This window comes from Danio aesculapii, chromosome 14 (assembly GCF_903798145.1).
Source record: "Danio aesculapii chromosome 14, fDanAes4.1, whole genome shotgun sequence".
NCBI classification, from domain to species: domain Eukaryota; kingdom Metazoa; phylum Chordata; class Actinopteri; order Cypriniformes; family Danionidae; genus Danio; species Danio aesculapii.
Genome location: NC_079448.1, coordinates 1,388,605 through 1,406,608, shown reverse-complemented (window position 1 = coordinate 1,406,608; position 18,004 = coordinate 1,388,605). Strand labels below are relative to the sequence as shown.

Here is an 18,004-nt window from a genome sequence, read left to right as displayed (position 1 = left end):
GAAGCTACAAAGTCACTGCTAATGTGAATGAGGCATAACTAATATAACCTTACTGTAAAATGCCTCCGCTAATTTTGCTTGTTTTGCTGTAAAGCTGCACCTAATGTTAAAAGCTATCGTTTACTAGTCAAGAAAAAGCTTCTGGATTTTTAGGTTTCAGCTATAATCAAGACAAAACCTCTGAGTAAGAAAGCATTTTTCTGCAGTGTGTATTTCTCCAAACCAGAGTGAGAATAACCAGTGGGTTAAATTCTGAATACAGCCAAAATACTGCACTCACACAATCATGTGTCAGAAATGTTAATGTTGATGGCAGAGAATCAAGATCATTTCCCAGCTCGAGTTTAAAAAGCACTCGCTGAACAGACTGAATGTAAACATGAGAAGCCGAGAGCCTTCGAAAGCTTTAAAATGAAAAGTGGGCCGCTTTACTGGAAGTGGTGGAGATGATTAAATAGAGTTAGTGTTAGTACGAGGGCAGGGTTTTTAATAACTCTCTCTTTTCTCGCTCCGCCAAACTCAACATCTCCTCAGACTCGGCTGGCTTCTCTTCTAATGATTTGCTTTCATCTTCTCACTTTCTCACAGGCTGAAAGAAAAAGATATAATAGAGCATGTGTCTGGTGAACATGCTCATAGGTGGAAATATTAGCAGCTGAAGTACATCTACTCTGAGGGCTGAATAATCTGCATTATCTTAATACTGCATAAAATATAAATAATAATATGATTTACACACATAGAATAGAAAAATGATACATGGAAATATAAACAAATTACATATATGAAGCTGACAAGTTAGAACCCCAAATCAGAAAAAGTAGCGACAGTATGGAAAACGCAAATAAAAAAGTAGTGGTTTCAGAATTTGCTTTGACTTGTATTTCATTGCAAACAATTTAGCGAACATTATTTAACATGTTCCTCATGATTTGTATTTAGTTATTTATTTTTAATAAACATGTATTCCCATTTTGGTTCTCGAAACTCTAAAAAGTTGGAGCGGTAAAGCATTTAGCACTTTGTAATGTTGCCATTCCTTTTTAAATCAAATCAAATCACTTAAACAACACTATTTAACAACACTTAAAAGACGTTTAGGGACTGAAGACATCAAGTGATGAAGTGTTTCAGGTGTCGTTTTGTCCCATTTTTCCTGCAAACAAGTCTTAAGGTGGGCAACATTACATTGTTGCATTTTGCGCTTCAAAATACACCACACATTCTCTATTGGAGACAGGTCAGGACTGCAGGCAGGCCAGTCCAGTACATGTATCCTCTTCCTCCGCAGCAGGACTCTGTAATGTGTGCTGAATGTGGTTTTGCATTGTCTTGTTGAAATATGCATGGCCATCTCTGGAGAAGAAGGCAGCATATTGTGCTCCAAAATCTCTATACACTTTTCAGCATAAATGGAGCATCACAAAAGTGCAAGTTACCTTTGCCAACCCCATACTATGACAGACCCTGGCTTTTGGACTTGTTGCTGGAAACAGTCTGGATGATCCTTTTCTTCTTTGGTCCAGAGCACACGGCGTCCATTTCTCCCAAAAAATACCTGAAATGCTGATTCATCTGATCACAGTACACGTTTCCACTGTGTGATGGTCCATCCCAGATGCTATCCAGCCCAGAGAAGTCGATGCCGCTTCTGGACACTGTTAACATAGGGCTTTCTTTTGGCACAGAACAGTTTTCTCTGGCGTTTGTGGATGTAACTCCGTATTGTGGTACTTGACAAAGGTTTACCGCAGTAGTCCTGAGCTCATGTGGTGATATAGCTTATAGATGAATGAGGATTCTTGATGCAGCGCAGCCTGAGAGATCGGAGATCACGGTTGCTCAGCTTAGGCTTGCGCCCTTGTCCTTTACACACTGAAATTCCTCCAGATTCCTTGAATCTTTTAATGATGTTCTGCACTGTTGAAGGTGATATATTCAGATGTCTTCCTCTCTTTCTTTGAGGAACATTGTTTTTACACATTTCAATCATTTATATTTGTTTCATCACATTTTTCTCGGGTATTTGTTGGCAAACTGGCGATCCTCGGCCCATCTTTGCTCCTAAAGGACTAGACCAGGGGTGTCCAAACTCGGTCCTGGAGGGCCAGTGTCCTGGAGAGTTTAGCTCTAATTTCCTTCAACACTCCTGCCAGGATGTTTCTTAGTATATCTAGTGAGAGCTTGGTTATTATAAGCTTGATTATTTACCCAATTGCTAGCCATAAACTGCTCCTGTCCCAACTTTTTTGGAATGTGTTGCAGGTATATTTACAAATGAAATGAAGATGACCAGACAAAACATATAATGCTTCGATATTTTGTGTCTGCAATGAAGTACAAGTCATTGCAGATATTTGTAATCCCATTTTTACAATATATTTCAATATATGTTGCATATATGACATATATTTATATATGTGAAATCCAAATATGATCTTGTATCTGATATGGTCTATGTGGGTTCAAACAGAAGCAAAAGCACCTGCAGCTGTTAATGTGTAAAAGCTGTTCAAATATAATTTTGAGTTTCCTCAAACTGCAGTTTACAAATAATTAAGCTAAGCCGTTAATGGAAAAAACCTATAAAACCTGAAGTAAAGCGTCTGTGCAGCTGTCACACTGTAATCCTAAACTAAATTGAAAACACTCATTATAAATGCTGTTATAAGAGTTGATTTCAAGTCTTGATAGACATCACATAGTTGCACAGTATGTTTTGTTTTGATTAATTTCAAACTAAATAATCATACAACTAAAAATAATTCAAGCACAAGTACATGTTATCTAGCACTGTCAAAAGATTAATGGTGATTAATCACATCTGAGATAAACGTTTGTATTTATGTAATATATATTCAACCCAGGCTCATTCTGAAAACGTACCCCTATATACATTTCTGGAGAGTGCCAAATACATCCCAGGAGGTACAATTTTTTGCAGTTTTTGTTTTTGTGAATCCACCAGAGGCTGCTGTGTTATCCACACATGCGGGGAATAAACGCTCAGATATTAATTTCAGTGATGTTCTTTCTGTATTCGTTCCAGAACAATCATTGACTCACTGTGACCAGAGGAATTTGGCTATTTAAAATATCTGACTTATTTAAATATCAGACATCATGTTTGGTCGAGTTCTATTGATAGAGGGTTTTTTAAAGAGCTGGTGTGCGTTTATTCTGTAAAGTCAACATTCAAGATAGTAACAGCTTGGCCGCAGTTCAGAAACTATTAGAGAGTTAACCAACATTAGAGAGGTTTGAGCTAGATTTTCTGCTGGTGTTGTTTTTGGGGAAGGTGATGTGTACTCACTCATGTAAGGTATTTTCATGGACAAATATTTCATGTAAAAGAGAAAGCTTTGAACATTTCTAGATATGATCACCTTTTCTGTCTCACTGGGTGTTTCTTCATAGCTATGCAATAATTTTCAACTTTTAATCAGTTTCATTATTTGTTTTGTTTTGTTTTGTTTTGGGATTGTCTTGATTTCTTTTATCTTGTTTTGTTTTATGTTTAGTTTTGATTAGCTTAGTTTGGTTTAGTTTGGTTTTTTGTCCTGTTTTTTTATTTTTATTAGTTTTGTTTTTGTCTTGTTTTGTTGATTAGTTTTGTTTTGATATTTTCTTGATTTATTTTTGTCTTGTTTTGTTTTATGTATTGTTTTGTTTAGTTTAGTTTTTTTTTGTCTTCTTTTGTTTTGGTTTTGTCCTGTCTTGTTTTCGTTTGCTTCTTGTCTTGTTTTTCTTTTCTTTTGATTTGATTTGTTTCATTTTGTTGTTGTTTTTTGTTTTTTGTCTTTTTTGTTTTGATTAGTTTAGTTTTTGTCTTGTTTTGTTTTTGTTTTGTTTTTGTCTTGTCTTGTTTTATTTTTTGTCTTGTTTGTTTTTACTTGTTTTGTTTTGATTAGTTTTGTTTAGATTTTTTCTTGTTTTGTTTTTTCTTGTTTTGTTTTGTTTTGATTAGTTTAGTTTTTGTCTTGTTTTGTTTTGATTTGTTTTGTTTTTGTCTTGTTTTTTGTCTTGTCTTGTTTTGATTAGTTTTGTTTTATGTCTTGTTTTCTTTTGTTTTGATTACTTTTGTTTTCTTCTTGTTTTGTTTTGATTATTTAGTTTTTTTCTTATTTTGTTTTGATTCGTTTTTTTTCTTGTTTTATTTTGTTTTGATTAGTTTTGTTTATTTCTTGTTTTGTTTTTTCTTGTTTTGTTTTGTTTTGAGTAGTTTAGTTTTTGTCTTGTTTTGTTTTTGTCTTGTTTTTTGTCTTGTCTTGTTTTGATTAGTTTTGTTTTATGTCTTGTTTTCTTTTGTTTTGATTACTTTTGTTTTTTTCTTATTTTGTTTTGATTAGTTTTTTTCTTGTTTTATTTTGTTTTGATTCGTTTTGTTTATTTCTTGTTTTGTTTTGTTTAATTTTGTTTGGTTTTTTTTCTTATTTTGTTTTGATTAGTTTTTTTCTTGTTTTATTTTGTTTTGATTAGTTTTGTTAATTTCTTGTTTTGTTTTGTTTAATTTTATTTGCTTTTTTCTTATTTTGTTTTGATATGTTTTTTCTTGTTTTGTTTTGATTAGTTTTGTTTATATTAGCTTTTTTCTTGTTTTGTTTGTTTTTGTTTTGTTTTGATTAGTTTTGTTTATTTCTTGTTTTGTTTTGATTAGTTTTGTTTTTCTTTTGTCTTTTTTGACTTGTTTTGTTTTTTGTCTTGTTTTGATTAGTTTTGTTTATTTCTTGTTTTGTTTGATTAGTTTTTTTATTTCTTGTTTTGTTTTGATTAGTTTTGTTTATTTCTTGTTTTGTTTTGATTAGTTTTTATTTCTTGTTTTGTTTTGATTAGTTTTGTTTTTCTCTTGTCTTTTTTGACTTGTTTTGTTTCTTGTTTTGTTTTGATTAGTTTATTTTCTTCTTGTTTTGTTTTGATTAGTTTTTTTCTTGTTTTGATTAGTTTTGCTTTATTTCTTGTTTTGTTTTGGACTTGTTTTTCTCTTGTCTTGTTTTGTTTTTGACTAGTTTTGATGTTTTGTTTCGTTTCACTTCACATTTAATTGAATTAATTAGTTTATGTATATATAAACAAAAATATTGTCTTGTTTTCAGAAGTAATAACCCGAAATGAAGTGCGTTTTTTCTTAAAACAAGCAAAATAATCTGCCAGTGAGGTAATCAAAATAATCTTGTTTTCACTTTGAAATATTGACAGATGGCAGATTATTTTGCTTGTTTTAATGAAAAACTCTTCATTTTGACTCATTATTTCTGAAAACTCGAACATAGTTTTACTTGTCTAGAAAAAGCTTCTTGATTTAAGAGTTTTTAGATATTTGGACTAGAAACAAGACAAAAACTCTATGTATGTACATGTTTTTCCTCATGATTTCTGTTTTCTGCTTATCATCATGGATATATTATGACCTGGCCACAGATGTATAGGAAGTGCTATCATGTTGACAAGCTGTTTATGTGCTCAATAAATGCAGGACATTTGCTCAAATTCCCCATGTTTTATATTAATCTCCAAACACAAGCTGAGGCCCCTCAAGATTCCTGCTATTAAAACATGCATTTAGGGGTACCAGGGGTACAAACCTGAACCCTGCGCCTGAACAGAGACAGTGTTTCTGCGCACAAGAGCTCTTTTATGGCACCCGGAGCGTTGTTTTTATATATGAGCCTGAATTCAGTGGATTGACTGTGTGGATTCACCTCCAGCCACACACACACACACACACACACACTGATAACATCTAAAGAGAAACATACGTGCGCTGAAAATAAAACCTGCTCCCTTCTGCCACTGCTGTCAACATATTGTGTAATAAAATCAACAGTGAAATAAAGGCTAAACATATTCTGTGTGAACACCAGCATACTCCTGTCCCAGTATCATGTCGTTGTGAAACAGATTATACATTTGTTTAATTTTACTTGATACAAAGTGCCAACAACAATGCTAAAAGTGTGCCTGATTGTTTTATTGTGAAAAGTGAACATTTGTATTTTGATGTGTAGAAATCTGATATATAGCAATGTGTGACCCTGGCCCACAGTACATGTACATCTTAGCACCCACTCAGAACACCCTATTAATACCCATGAATTGCCTAGGAAACCACATAACAGCCATTAAGAACACCCTAGCAACAAGCCAGAACACCCTAGCAACCACCTAGCGACACCTTAGCAGCCACCTAGCAACCACTCAGAACACCCCAACAACTGCCTAAAAAGGTCTTACCAACCATCTAACAACCACTCAGGATCCCCTAGCGAACACTCAGAACACCCTAGCAACCGCCAAGAAATGCCTTAGCAACCACCTAACAACCACTTAGGATCCCCTAGCGAACACTCAGAATACCCTAGCAACACCTTAGCAACTGCCTAGCAATGCCTTAGCGACAGCCTAACGGCCACTTAGTAAATCCCAGAAACAACTAAGAACATCCTAGCAACCACATACGAACACCTTAGCAGCCATCTAGTAACCACTCAGAACACCCTAGCAACCGCTTAGAAATGCCTTAGAAACCACCTAACAACCACTCAGAATGCCTTAGCAACACCTGCCTTGCAACCACATACCAACACCTTAGCAACCATCTAGTAACCACTTAGAACACCATAGCAATCACATAGAAACACCTTAGCAACCACCAAGTAACCATTCTGAACACCATAGCAACCGCCTAAAAATGCCTTAGCAACTACCTAACAACCTCTCAGAATGCCCTAGCAACACCTTCGCAACCACCTAGCAAACACTCAGAACACCCTAGCAATCACCTAGCAATGCCTTAGCAACAACCTAACGGCCACTCAGAAAATCCTTGCAGCAACTCAGAACACCCTAGCAACCACCTAGAAATGCCTTAGCAACCACCTAACAATCACTCAGAATGCCCTAGCAACACCTTAGCAACTGCCTAGCAACCACATAACAACACCTTAGCAACCACCTAGTAACCACTCAGAACACCATAGCAATCATATTGAAACGCCTTAGTAACCACCTATTAATACCTTAGAGATGCCTAAGCAGCTAACCACCTAACGGCAATTAAGAACACCATAGCAGCAAGCCAGAACACCCTAGCAACCACCTAGCGACCACTCATAACACCCTAGCAACTGCCTAGAAATGCCTTAGCAACCACATAACAACCTCTCAGAATGCCCTAGCAACACCTTCGCAACCACCTAGCAAACACTCAGAACACCCTAGCAATCACCTAGCAATGCCTTAGCAACAACCTAACGGCCACTCAGAAAATCCTTGCAGCAACTCAGAACACCCTAGCAACCTCCTAGAAATGCCTTAGCAACCACCTAACAATCACTCAGAATGCCCTAGCAACACCTTAGCAACTGCCTAGCAACCACATAACAACACCTTAGCAACCACCTAGTAACCACTCAGAACACCATAGCAATCATATTGAAACGCCTTAGTAACCACCTATTAATACCTTAGAGATGCCTAAGCAGCTAACCACCTAACGGCAATTAAGAACACCATAGCAGCAAGCCAGAACACCCTAGCAACCACCTAGTGACCACTCATAACACCCTAGCAACTGCCTAGAAATGCCTTAGCAACCACCTAAAAACCGCTCAGAATGCCCTAGCAACACCTTAGCAACTGCCTAGAAAACACTCAGAACACCCTACCAACCGCCTAGCTTTGTCTTATTGACCGCCTATTGGCTACACAGAACACCCTAGCAACCACAAACCAACACCTTAACAGCCACCTAGTAACCACTCAGAACACCGTACCAACCGCAAAGAAATGCCTTGTCATCCACCTATCAACCATTTAGAATGCCCTAGCAACACCTTAGCAACTGAACTCAGAACACCCTAGAAACTGCCTAGCGATGCCTTAGCAACCACCTAATGGCCACAGAACACACACTATTTCAAAAACATTAGCTGTATGCATCATTCCAGTTTAAGGACAATTAATAGACCCGAATGTGATCACACTTCTGAAATGAGCCATTAAAACTGATTAAACCTTCGATTAATCATCTGTACAGCAGCGGTAGCATGGGCACATGCAGGACGCGCGCACTAGTTAGTGAACTCGCTGTGTTTTGAGGCGCGCTCCAGACCCTCGCCGCGCGCGCACAAACTTCACACACATGCACACATCTGCAGCTCAGTGGGTCATTCATGATTTCTGCCTCGCGTGGAGTCTCGTGAACTCGTTTATGATGGCAGTCCGGGCTTTACTTGCGCTCTCCGTGTTGGGTTATCTCAGTGTGGCGGATCTCACCCAGGACTGGACGGGTCCGAACCAAGTCGAGCAGCCGAACCACGCGCGCCCGCACATCATCTTCATCATGACAGACGACCAGGGCTTCAACGACATCGGATACCACAACACAGACATCCACACTCCGACACTGGACAGGCTGGCGGCCGCAGGAGTCAAGCTGGAGAACTACTACATCCAGCCCATCTGCACCCCGTCGCGCAGCCAGTTCATCACCGGCAGGTAAAGCGCGCTCTCGATCACTTACTTTGTTTTGCATGCTATCTACTGCTGATTTTGGCTATAGTCAAATATGGATATCGACATGAATTTACACCACATACAGTGTAACTAAAGCATATTCCAATGTATATTTTAGACATATTTATAGCATACTGTAGTAATAACAATAGAGAACTGATAAATACTGTAGTATACTTCAGTTTTTACCACAGTAAACTGGTGTATTGCAGTATAGTATACCCTATAGTTTGTTTATATTACTGTAGTTGATGTGTTACCACGGCAACTGTAATTATGATTAAGTGTATGTGTATGTATGTATGTATGTATGTATGTATATATATATATATATATATATATATATATATATATATATATATATATATATATATATATATATATATATATATATATATATATGAATGGGCATTGTTAGATATGTAAATGCAAATTTCTAAGTGTTATTTTTTAGAGGAGATACTAATAATAAAGCATCCTATTACAGTAAATGAGTGGTCATCTAGTAAGGGACCACTAGGGGGCCTCAGCAAACACCCAATGGCGGATTCAATTAACATTAATATAAACAAAACATATTAATAAACAATTTCACGTTGACATTATTTCTATGGGGATGTTGGATGCTGGATTCTGATTGGCTGATGAACATTCTAAGGTGTGGAGTTATTTTCAGATAAAGTAGTTCCGGCAGGTTTTGATCACAGTGCAGTTCCATATGTAATAGCATACTCTGTGTGCACTATTTTCTAACTATTTGACAGTTATTCATTAGTGAACTTACTCGTTTCCAGTCTTAGTTAATATAATTGTGCAAAATTCAAAGCAATAAGTGAGTTATATATCAATTTGAGGAGAACTGTGGGTGAAAAAAGTTGGACATGCTTTCTTATGAAACAATAATATAGAGCGAGTGCACCATGTAAAGTTTCAAGAGCGCTTTAAATACTCAAATTATCAGGTGCACACCAATGTTCACTTTTACACTATACTACTGCATTTTCACTGACAATTCCTAAATGAAAAGGTGCAAATTAAATAGATGAGAAGTTATTCAACCAAAAAACACAAGTGGAGAGCTTCAGTTAACACACCTGCCCTTCATAGTGCATGCAGCTATTGAAGAGTCCACTCATTATAACTGGTTTAAGCCGTCCAGTTGGTGGAGTTAATAGGGAGGTGCAGGTTAAAGATTCTTATATATATATATATATATATGTATAATTTATATATGTATAAAATATGTCTTATTTCTAAGTATTTGGTTTAAAGTTTTTTTGGCTTGTTGTTTGCTGTTTTTCTAGCAAGATCTGGCAACGCCAGTGACATTCTGCATTCTTTGTGATTTCTTGCAGCATGCGGGAGAGTGCGCCACATCTGCAGTGTTATGATTATATAGAATTTTTAATGTATACATATAATCATGCGCTTGACTGACGTGTTCGTCTGTAAAAGCTCCATCTATAGACAGTTACAGGATAAGTTTTTCAGTGACTGTTCTTAGTTTGTCATTTCTTGTCAAAAACGGGTTTTATTAGACAACAAAAGTTAAAGCTAACACTAAAACTACTGTTCAAACAAACATTTTAGTTAACTAATATATTCATTCATTTTCTGTTCGGCTTAGTCCCTTTATTAATCTGGGGTCGCCACTGCGGAATGAACCGCCAACTTATCCAGCATATGTTTTACACAGCGGATGCCCTTCCAGCTGCAACCCAACACTGGGAAACACCCTTACACTCTTGCACACACACACACACACATACACTATGGCCAATTTAGCTTACCCAATTCCCCTATAGCGCATGTGTTTGGACTGTGGGGGAAACCAGAGCACCTGGAGGAAACCCACACCAACACGGGGAGAACATGCAAACGCCACACAGAAACACCAACTGACCCAGCCAAGACTCAAACCAGCGAGCTTCTTGCTGTGAGGCAAATGTGATACCCACTGCACCACCATATATATATATATAGATATATATGTATATATTAGTTAATGAAAATGTTTTCTCGACCAATAGTTTTAGTGTTACTGTAGCTTTAACTTTTGTTGTCTAATACAACCCGTATTGTGAAAAGTTACTTTTAAAACTAATATACTACAATCTTCAACCTATCTTAAAGGGACAGTTCACCCAAAAATGAAAACTCTGTCCTAATTTACTCACCTTTTACTTGTTTCAAACCTTTATTGGCTTCTTTCTCTCGTTGAGTAAATAGTTAAGAGCAGTTTTTTAGGGTGAACTACCTCTTTAATAAAGAAAAATAACATAAAACATTACATTAACAAATTTAATTACCTAAAAAAGTACGGTAGTATTAAATTTCTTTTAAAACAAACTATGCCTAACTCTTAAAACAGGGGTCACCAATCTCGGTCCTGGAGGGCCGGTGTCCCTGCAGGGTTTAGCTCCAACTTGCCTCAAGACACCTGGCTGGGTGTTTCAAGTACACCTAGTAAGACATTGATTAGCTCATTCAGGTGTGTTTGAATAGGGTTGGAGCTAAAATCTGCAGGACACCGGACCTTCCAGGAACAAGTTTGGTGACCCTTGTCTTAAAACAACCTTAAAACAATGTCGCAGTGTGTTTGAGATCTCTGTCTCTTGTGTTACTTACACTGTAAATAATGCTGGATTCCACTCAGTCGATTTGTGTTTGGACAACATGAAGTAATTCACTTAATATATTTGTTTTTTATCATTTAAGTGTGTTAAACATAAAGCATTTCCCAGTTCTGGGTTGCGGCTAGAATGGCATCCGCTGTGTAAAACATAGTTGGTGGTTCATTCCGCTGTGGCAACCACTGATAAATCTGGGACTAAGCCAAAGGAAAGGGAATGAACTTAAATCAATTAATTTGTCGCAAAAAACCTCGAGTATTGTGTTGTTTGAGCTCATTTTAAATAAGTAATTTTCTGAGTGTGTGCTGCTGTCAGTGCATGAAGTTAATGTGTGAGAGTTCTGATGTATTGATTTTCCCTTCTGCTCCAGATATCAGATCCACACGGGTCTCCAGCACTCAATAATCCGCTCTCGGCAGCCCAGCTGTCTGCCGTTTGGGCTGCGCACGCTGCCGCAGCGCCTGCAGGAGGCCGGATACGCCACGCACATGGTGGGAAAGTGGCATTTGGGTTTCTACAAGCGGGACTGCCTGCCGACTCGCCGCGGGTTCAACACCTACTTCGGCTCTCTGACCGGCAGCGTGGATTATTACACCTACAAATCCTGTGACGGTCCCAAAGTTTGCGGATTCGACCTCCACGATGGCGAGCGTGTGGCGTGGGGGCAAGGAGGACGATATTCAACACACTTATACACACAAAGAGTCCGGAAAATCCTGGCGGCACACGATCCTTCATCACAACCGCTCTTCATCTTCCTCTCTTTCCAGGCGGTGCACACTCCCTTACAGTCCCCAAAGGAATACGTTTATCCCTACCGACGCATGGGGAACATGTTTCGCCGGAAGTATGCCGGGATGGTTTCTGCCGTCGACGAGGCTGTGCGTAATGTGACGTACGCGCTCCGGAAGTATGGCTACTATAAAAACAGCGTCATATTCTTTTCCACCGATAACGGTGGACAGCCTCTGTTCGGAGGAAGCAACTGGCCTCTGCGGGGACGAAAGGGAACATATTGGGAAGGAGGCGTTCGTGGGATTGGATTCGTGCATAGTCCGCTGTTGAGGCGTAGGAGGAGAGTTAGCAAAGCTTTGATTCACATCACCGACTGGTATCCGACCCTAATGAGACTTGCAGGAGGAAACGTTTCCCAAGCCGAAGGACTTGACGGATTTGACATGTGGGATACTATTAGTGATGGGAAAGAGTCGCCACGGTTCGAGATCCTTCATAATATTGATCCACTCTATAATGCGGCTCGGCACGGATCTTTAAAGAATGGATATGGGATCTGGAATACAGCCGTACAGGCTGCGGTTCGAGTCGGAGATTGGAAACTTTTAACTGGAAATCCAGGATATGGAGACTGGATTCCTCCTCAGATGCTCGGGAACTTTCCTGAATCCTGGTGGAATTTGGAGCGTCACACGGAGGCCAAGAAATCTCTGTGGTTGTTCAATGTGGCGGATGATCCGTACGAGCGTTTCGATCTTGCCGAGCGCCGCCCGGATGTAGTCAAGCAGCTTCTTGCACGGTTATCGTTTTATAACCGGACTGCCGTGCCGGTACGCTACCCTTCAGAGGACCCCAGAGCTGATCCGAGCCGCAATGGAGGAGCCTGGGGCCCCTGGGAAGGAGACGGAGAGAACTGGGAGCCGTTTTATATCAAGAAGAAAAAAGCCAGGAAGCAGAAGCGGAAGTTCTGCAAAATGAAGTCGTTTTTTAGGAGGTTGAATATTCGGATTATGTCAAACAGGATCTGAAGACTTCCTGCATGATTGACTGACTGCTGCAGACGTTGCTGAAGGTCATTTTAGGGACTTTGATTAGCTGTTTGCCCTACGGTGGCTGAGAGAGGTCAAACACACTGCAGGTTAAAGGGATAGCTCACCCAAAATGTACAATTCTGTTAATGACTGCTTGTGTCATTTCACACCCTTGAGTCATTCCAAACCCCCGAGAAGACAGCAGATGACCCAAGGTTCATTCATTCATTCATTCATTTATTTTCCTTCAGCTTAGTCCCTTTATTCATCAGGGGTCGCCACTGTAGAATGACCCACCAACTATTCCAGGATATGTTTTACGCCGCAAATGCCCTTCCAGCTGTAACCCAGTACAGGGAAACACCCATACACACTCATTCACACACACACACTCATAAACTACGGCCAATTTTGACAACAGTCCAAACACATGCGCTATAGGTGAATTGAATAACTTAAATTGGTCATAGTGTATGAGTGTGTGTGTGTGAATGAGTGTGTATGGGTGTTTCCCAGTACTGAGAGTTGCAGCTGGAAGGGCATCCGCTGCGTAAAACATATACTTGGATAGTTGGCGGTTCATTCCCCTGTTGCCACTCCCTGATAAATAAGGGAGTAAGCCTACAGAAAATGAACAACACCGCTGACTCTGAACAGAAGCAGATGGATCTTCAGTTTTTGGGATTCCCGGCTGATTTCCGTTATGCTCTGCATTATTTGTAGTGTGTTTCTGTATTTTCATGTGTTGTCAAAACGATGAAGATGTTTCTTCAATTAATTAGTGTTTTTCTTAACACGCGGTACATTTGAGCTCTCTCAGCCACCATACTTGTCTGTTATGAAGAAGCAGATTGAAATTGAACAGAGACTATAAATATATAAAGACGGTTCAGTCGCATTACTAAAGTGGCAGTGGAAGTCCCGCCTTCAGGAGGAAGTAGCCTATCATCAGTTTTTATAGACTAGAAGGGATAATGGGTAATTTAATGAATTATATGAATAATGCTCTGTATAATTACTACACACCAGATGCGGTACGTGTGAATAAATCACGCTATTCGCGCGTAAATAGATGCGTGAACATTTACTCGCTTCATTGGCGCGTCAAATTCACTTCACAATAGATGCAGATTCACATCATGGGCGGAGCTTCTGTCTGTTTGTTGGTGTGGTCAAAGAGCCTAGAATGACCAAGAGGCGACACTCAATAGAATGTTCCATTGCAACAACAGCCATTCCGCCATTTTGGAGTGAAAGCAATCGGCTGTCCATCGGATCTCATTGCTTTCTCGATGTCAAGCAGCTGCTTCGTTTTTTAATTTATTTATTAAAAAAGCGCATCAAAGCTGAGATCCAACCTGAAAGACGACAATACAACACTTACTATCACAATCATCAGCACTTTTAATAGTTTATTTTGCAGATTATAATATGCTGGTGTTCTATTGGACTTTTCATTCCAAAATGGCCACCGCGTGACACTAGCGCCATCTAGTCTGTTTCCCAAACAACAACAGAGTGTCGCCTCTTGGTGATTCTATGCTCTTTTGTGTGGTGGATGCCGGAGGGGGTGTCGCGGAGATGAAAGTGAGCAGGGCGGGGGTGTCGCGGACAACAGTGAAGAGGGTTGGGGAGTCGTGGAAGAAAGTGAAAGTGAACATTGGACGGGGGAGAGGGATCGGTAAAAAAACTAAATTAAGCCAGGTCATAATCACGCCCCTACAAGAGTAAGCTCCTGACTGTTCATGTGTTCGCTGAAGTTCAGATTTTGAGCGATTTGCGCGTATTAAGCGCGTCAATCGCACTAAACACTCAACTCGCCCCTCTTCATTCATGCGAATAGCTTCATTCGCGCTGCCTCATTCGCGCGTATCGTGCCGCAGGATGTCTATTCGCGTCTTTGCATTGACTTAACATGTAAAAACACTCGCACATGACGCTTCATCCGCGTCTGGTGTGAACGCAGCATGAGGGTAAGGGTTGGGGTAGACATTAACAAAATACAATAAATAGATCATTTAATAAATAATCTAAAAATATCTTGCTAACTTCTGGCTGCTAACTCGCTAACGTTCTGGTCTGTGTTGATTTAATAGGAAAAAAACATCACAGCAGCACACATCCATCACATATCATGTCCTCCTGCAGTCTTTGCTCAGGTGTCGTCTCTGTTCGTCACTGTTTGTAACTGTGTCCTCTGGTTACCATGGTAACAGCAGTAAAGGATATAGGTGCCAATCATTGCGCATGCATAGTAGCTAGAGCAAACTGGAAATGGCTGTTGTAAATCTAATGAGAGCTTAAGCAACAGCAGTAATGGGACAGATCACTTCAGATTTTGTTGCTGGTTTAAAATAAGTCATTTAATTGTGTTTAGTGAGCCGTTTTGAGATTTAGAATTCCTCCATTCATTTAGATAGGACTTGGATGAGCTGCCAATATGGCCGCCGAGTGAACAGGCTTTGTTTGATGGGGACTTTGGTTTGAGTCTCGTGATCATATTCACTGAAGCGAGTGTGTTTCTGCTTAATTCTCAACCATCCACATCGTCTCTCTGCCTCCTGTGACCTTGAATCTCTGAGCAATCAATGCTGAAGGAATTAAAGAGTTTTGTGTCTCTCTGATCTGTGTGTGTGTGTGTGTGTGTGTGTGTGTGTGTAGGAAACTAAGCAATTGAAAATGATGACAAGTTCAGTTTTGCCAATGTACTGTGTTGTGTTGCTTGATTAACCTGGTTATAAAGACTTTTAAAAACACAGTGCTTTTGATAAATGTGTGATAATATTCTGTCAGAAATAAACAAGCTTTGTTTTTTAAAACACTGTAATTGTCTTTTATTGAGACTAGTGTAAATGTTGATTGCCCTCTAGTGGTCACCTAAGGTTTAGATTTATTTTGATTGGAGGACTGTACATGTGTAGGTTCACTGTTCTCTTCTAAATGTTATGTGTGTTTTAAATGTGTGTGTGTGTGTGTGTGCATGTGTGTGCGTGTGTGTGTGTGTGTGTGTGTGTGTGTGTGTGTGTGTGTGTGTGTGTGTGCTTTAAATCTTTGTATATGTGTGTGTGTGGTCTGTTGCCTGCAGGTACACTGGTTAGAGACTGTGCTTTACAGTAGCTGCACATCCAGTACAGTATAAAGGTCTGCTTGTTAAGTGTGTTTCTGAGAAACTGGCCTCTCAGGTGAGGCCGACACACTGAGAAACTGATGTTTACAACAGCTCCACTTCATTTTATTGAGACCATACTGTATTTATTTACATACTATAAGTTTTATTTATTTATTTATTTATTTATTTATTTATTTATTTATTTATTTATTTATTTATTTATTATGTTTTTACTTTTATTTTTAATTGTTCAGTACACTTCCGTTCATTTATTTATTTATTATTTCTTTTTTTATTTATTATGTAACTTGAGTATTTATTTTTAATTATTCAGTACACTTCTTTTTTATTATTCATTTAATTAATTATTTATTTATTTATTATGTAATTTATGTATTATTTTTAATGTATTTAGTACATATCTATTTATTTATTATGTAAATTAAGACTTTTTTAGTATTCAGTACACTTACATATATTTTTATTATGTAGTTTAATTATTGTTTTTAGGTATTCAGTACACTTCTTTTGATTAATTTATTTATTATGTAATTTAATTATTATTTTTAAGTATTTAGTACACTTCTTTTTATTTATGTAATTAAGTATTATTTTTAAAGTATTTACATGTCCATTTATTTATTTTCAACGTAATTTAGTTTAGTATTCAGAACACTTGCATTTATTATGTAACTTAAGTATTAGTTTTAAGTATTCAGTACACTTCTATTTATTTATTCATTTATTTATTTATTTATTTATTTATTTATTATCTAATTAAAGTATTACTTTTAAAGTATTTAGTATGTCTGTTTATTTATTATGTAATTGAATTATTATGCAGCATTATTAAGTATTCAGTGCACTTCTATTTATTTATATATTTATTTGTTTTATAAGTATTATATTATTAAGTATTATTTTTATATAAGAGTATTGTTTTTATTTTAAGCATTCAGTTCACTTCCACTTATTTGTTAATTTTAAGTATTCTAAGAAATAGTTTTATTCAATTAATGTTTAATTATTTTAATTAAAGTGGTTTTATTTATTTAACCAATTATTAAGTATTCTAAGGCTTCATTATATTTATTTATTTAAACATTTAGAATTATTTATTTACTATGGCTATAGCTTCTACATAAGGAATAACATCATAAGGTTATATTGCTTCAGCAAAGCGTGAAACACCATTATAATGTACAGTAATAGTTCTGCACCATGTTATATTCTTTTCTACAGTTATTAACCTAATAATGTTACCTCAAAGATCAAATATAACTTAAATAGCATTACTTTGGCTTTCTAATCGTCTTGTTATACCATATTTAAACACTAAATGTCGCTATTTTACTATTTTCTTCAGTCCTATCATATTTCCTACAATCTAAAGGACTCGATTAGCTATTAAAATCAATCAATAAAACCTAAATAAAGTCAATTCACATTCAATTAAAATATAAACTAGCATTAAATGTTTATGCAGCGTATTACATATATAACAGATGTTATCCCTTTGACTGAATCTCTTTATCATATAAAAAAGAAACAACATTTTAATTTATTTAACCAATACAGCTAACCTAATCTGTTATATACAGGATTTATTTATTTGTTTAGTTATTTATTATGTCATTTAATTGTTATTTTTAAGTATTCAGTGCACTTGCATCTGTTTATTATGTAATTTAATTGTTATTTTAATTATTCAGTGCACTTCTATTTATTTATTTATGTCATTTAAGTATTATTTTTAAGTTTCAGTCAGTAATATTCTTTACTACTGTTATTAACCTAATAATATTACCTCAAAGATCAAATATAACTTAATTAGCATTATTTTGGCTCTGTAATCGTTTTGTTATTCCATAATTAAACACTAAATATCGCCATTTTACTATTTTGATCAGTATCATATGTCCTCCCACATCTCATTCTAAAAGACTCGATTATTTATAATCAATCCAAAATAAAAGTCACAT

General features: G+C 37.3%; 1 protein-coding gene across 1 annotated transcript; it reads left to right on the top strand.

Annotated features, from left to right (window-relative positions):
• The first annotated feature begins 8,168 nt into the window (after positions 1-8,168).
• Positions 8,169-13,008, top strand: arsia (arylsulfatase family, member Ia). The gene is made up of 2 exons (XM_056472407.1): positions 8,169-8,496; positions 11,518-13,008. The coding sequence occupies exons 1-2, from the start codon at positions 8,210-8,212 to the stop codon at positions 12,908-12,910; spliced, it is 1,680 nt and encodes a 559-aa protein (XP_056328382.1). The 5' UTR covers positions 8,169-8,209; the 3' UTR covers positions 12,911-13,008.
• The last annotated feature ends 4,996 nt before the right edge of the window (positions 13,009-18,004 follow it).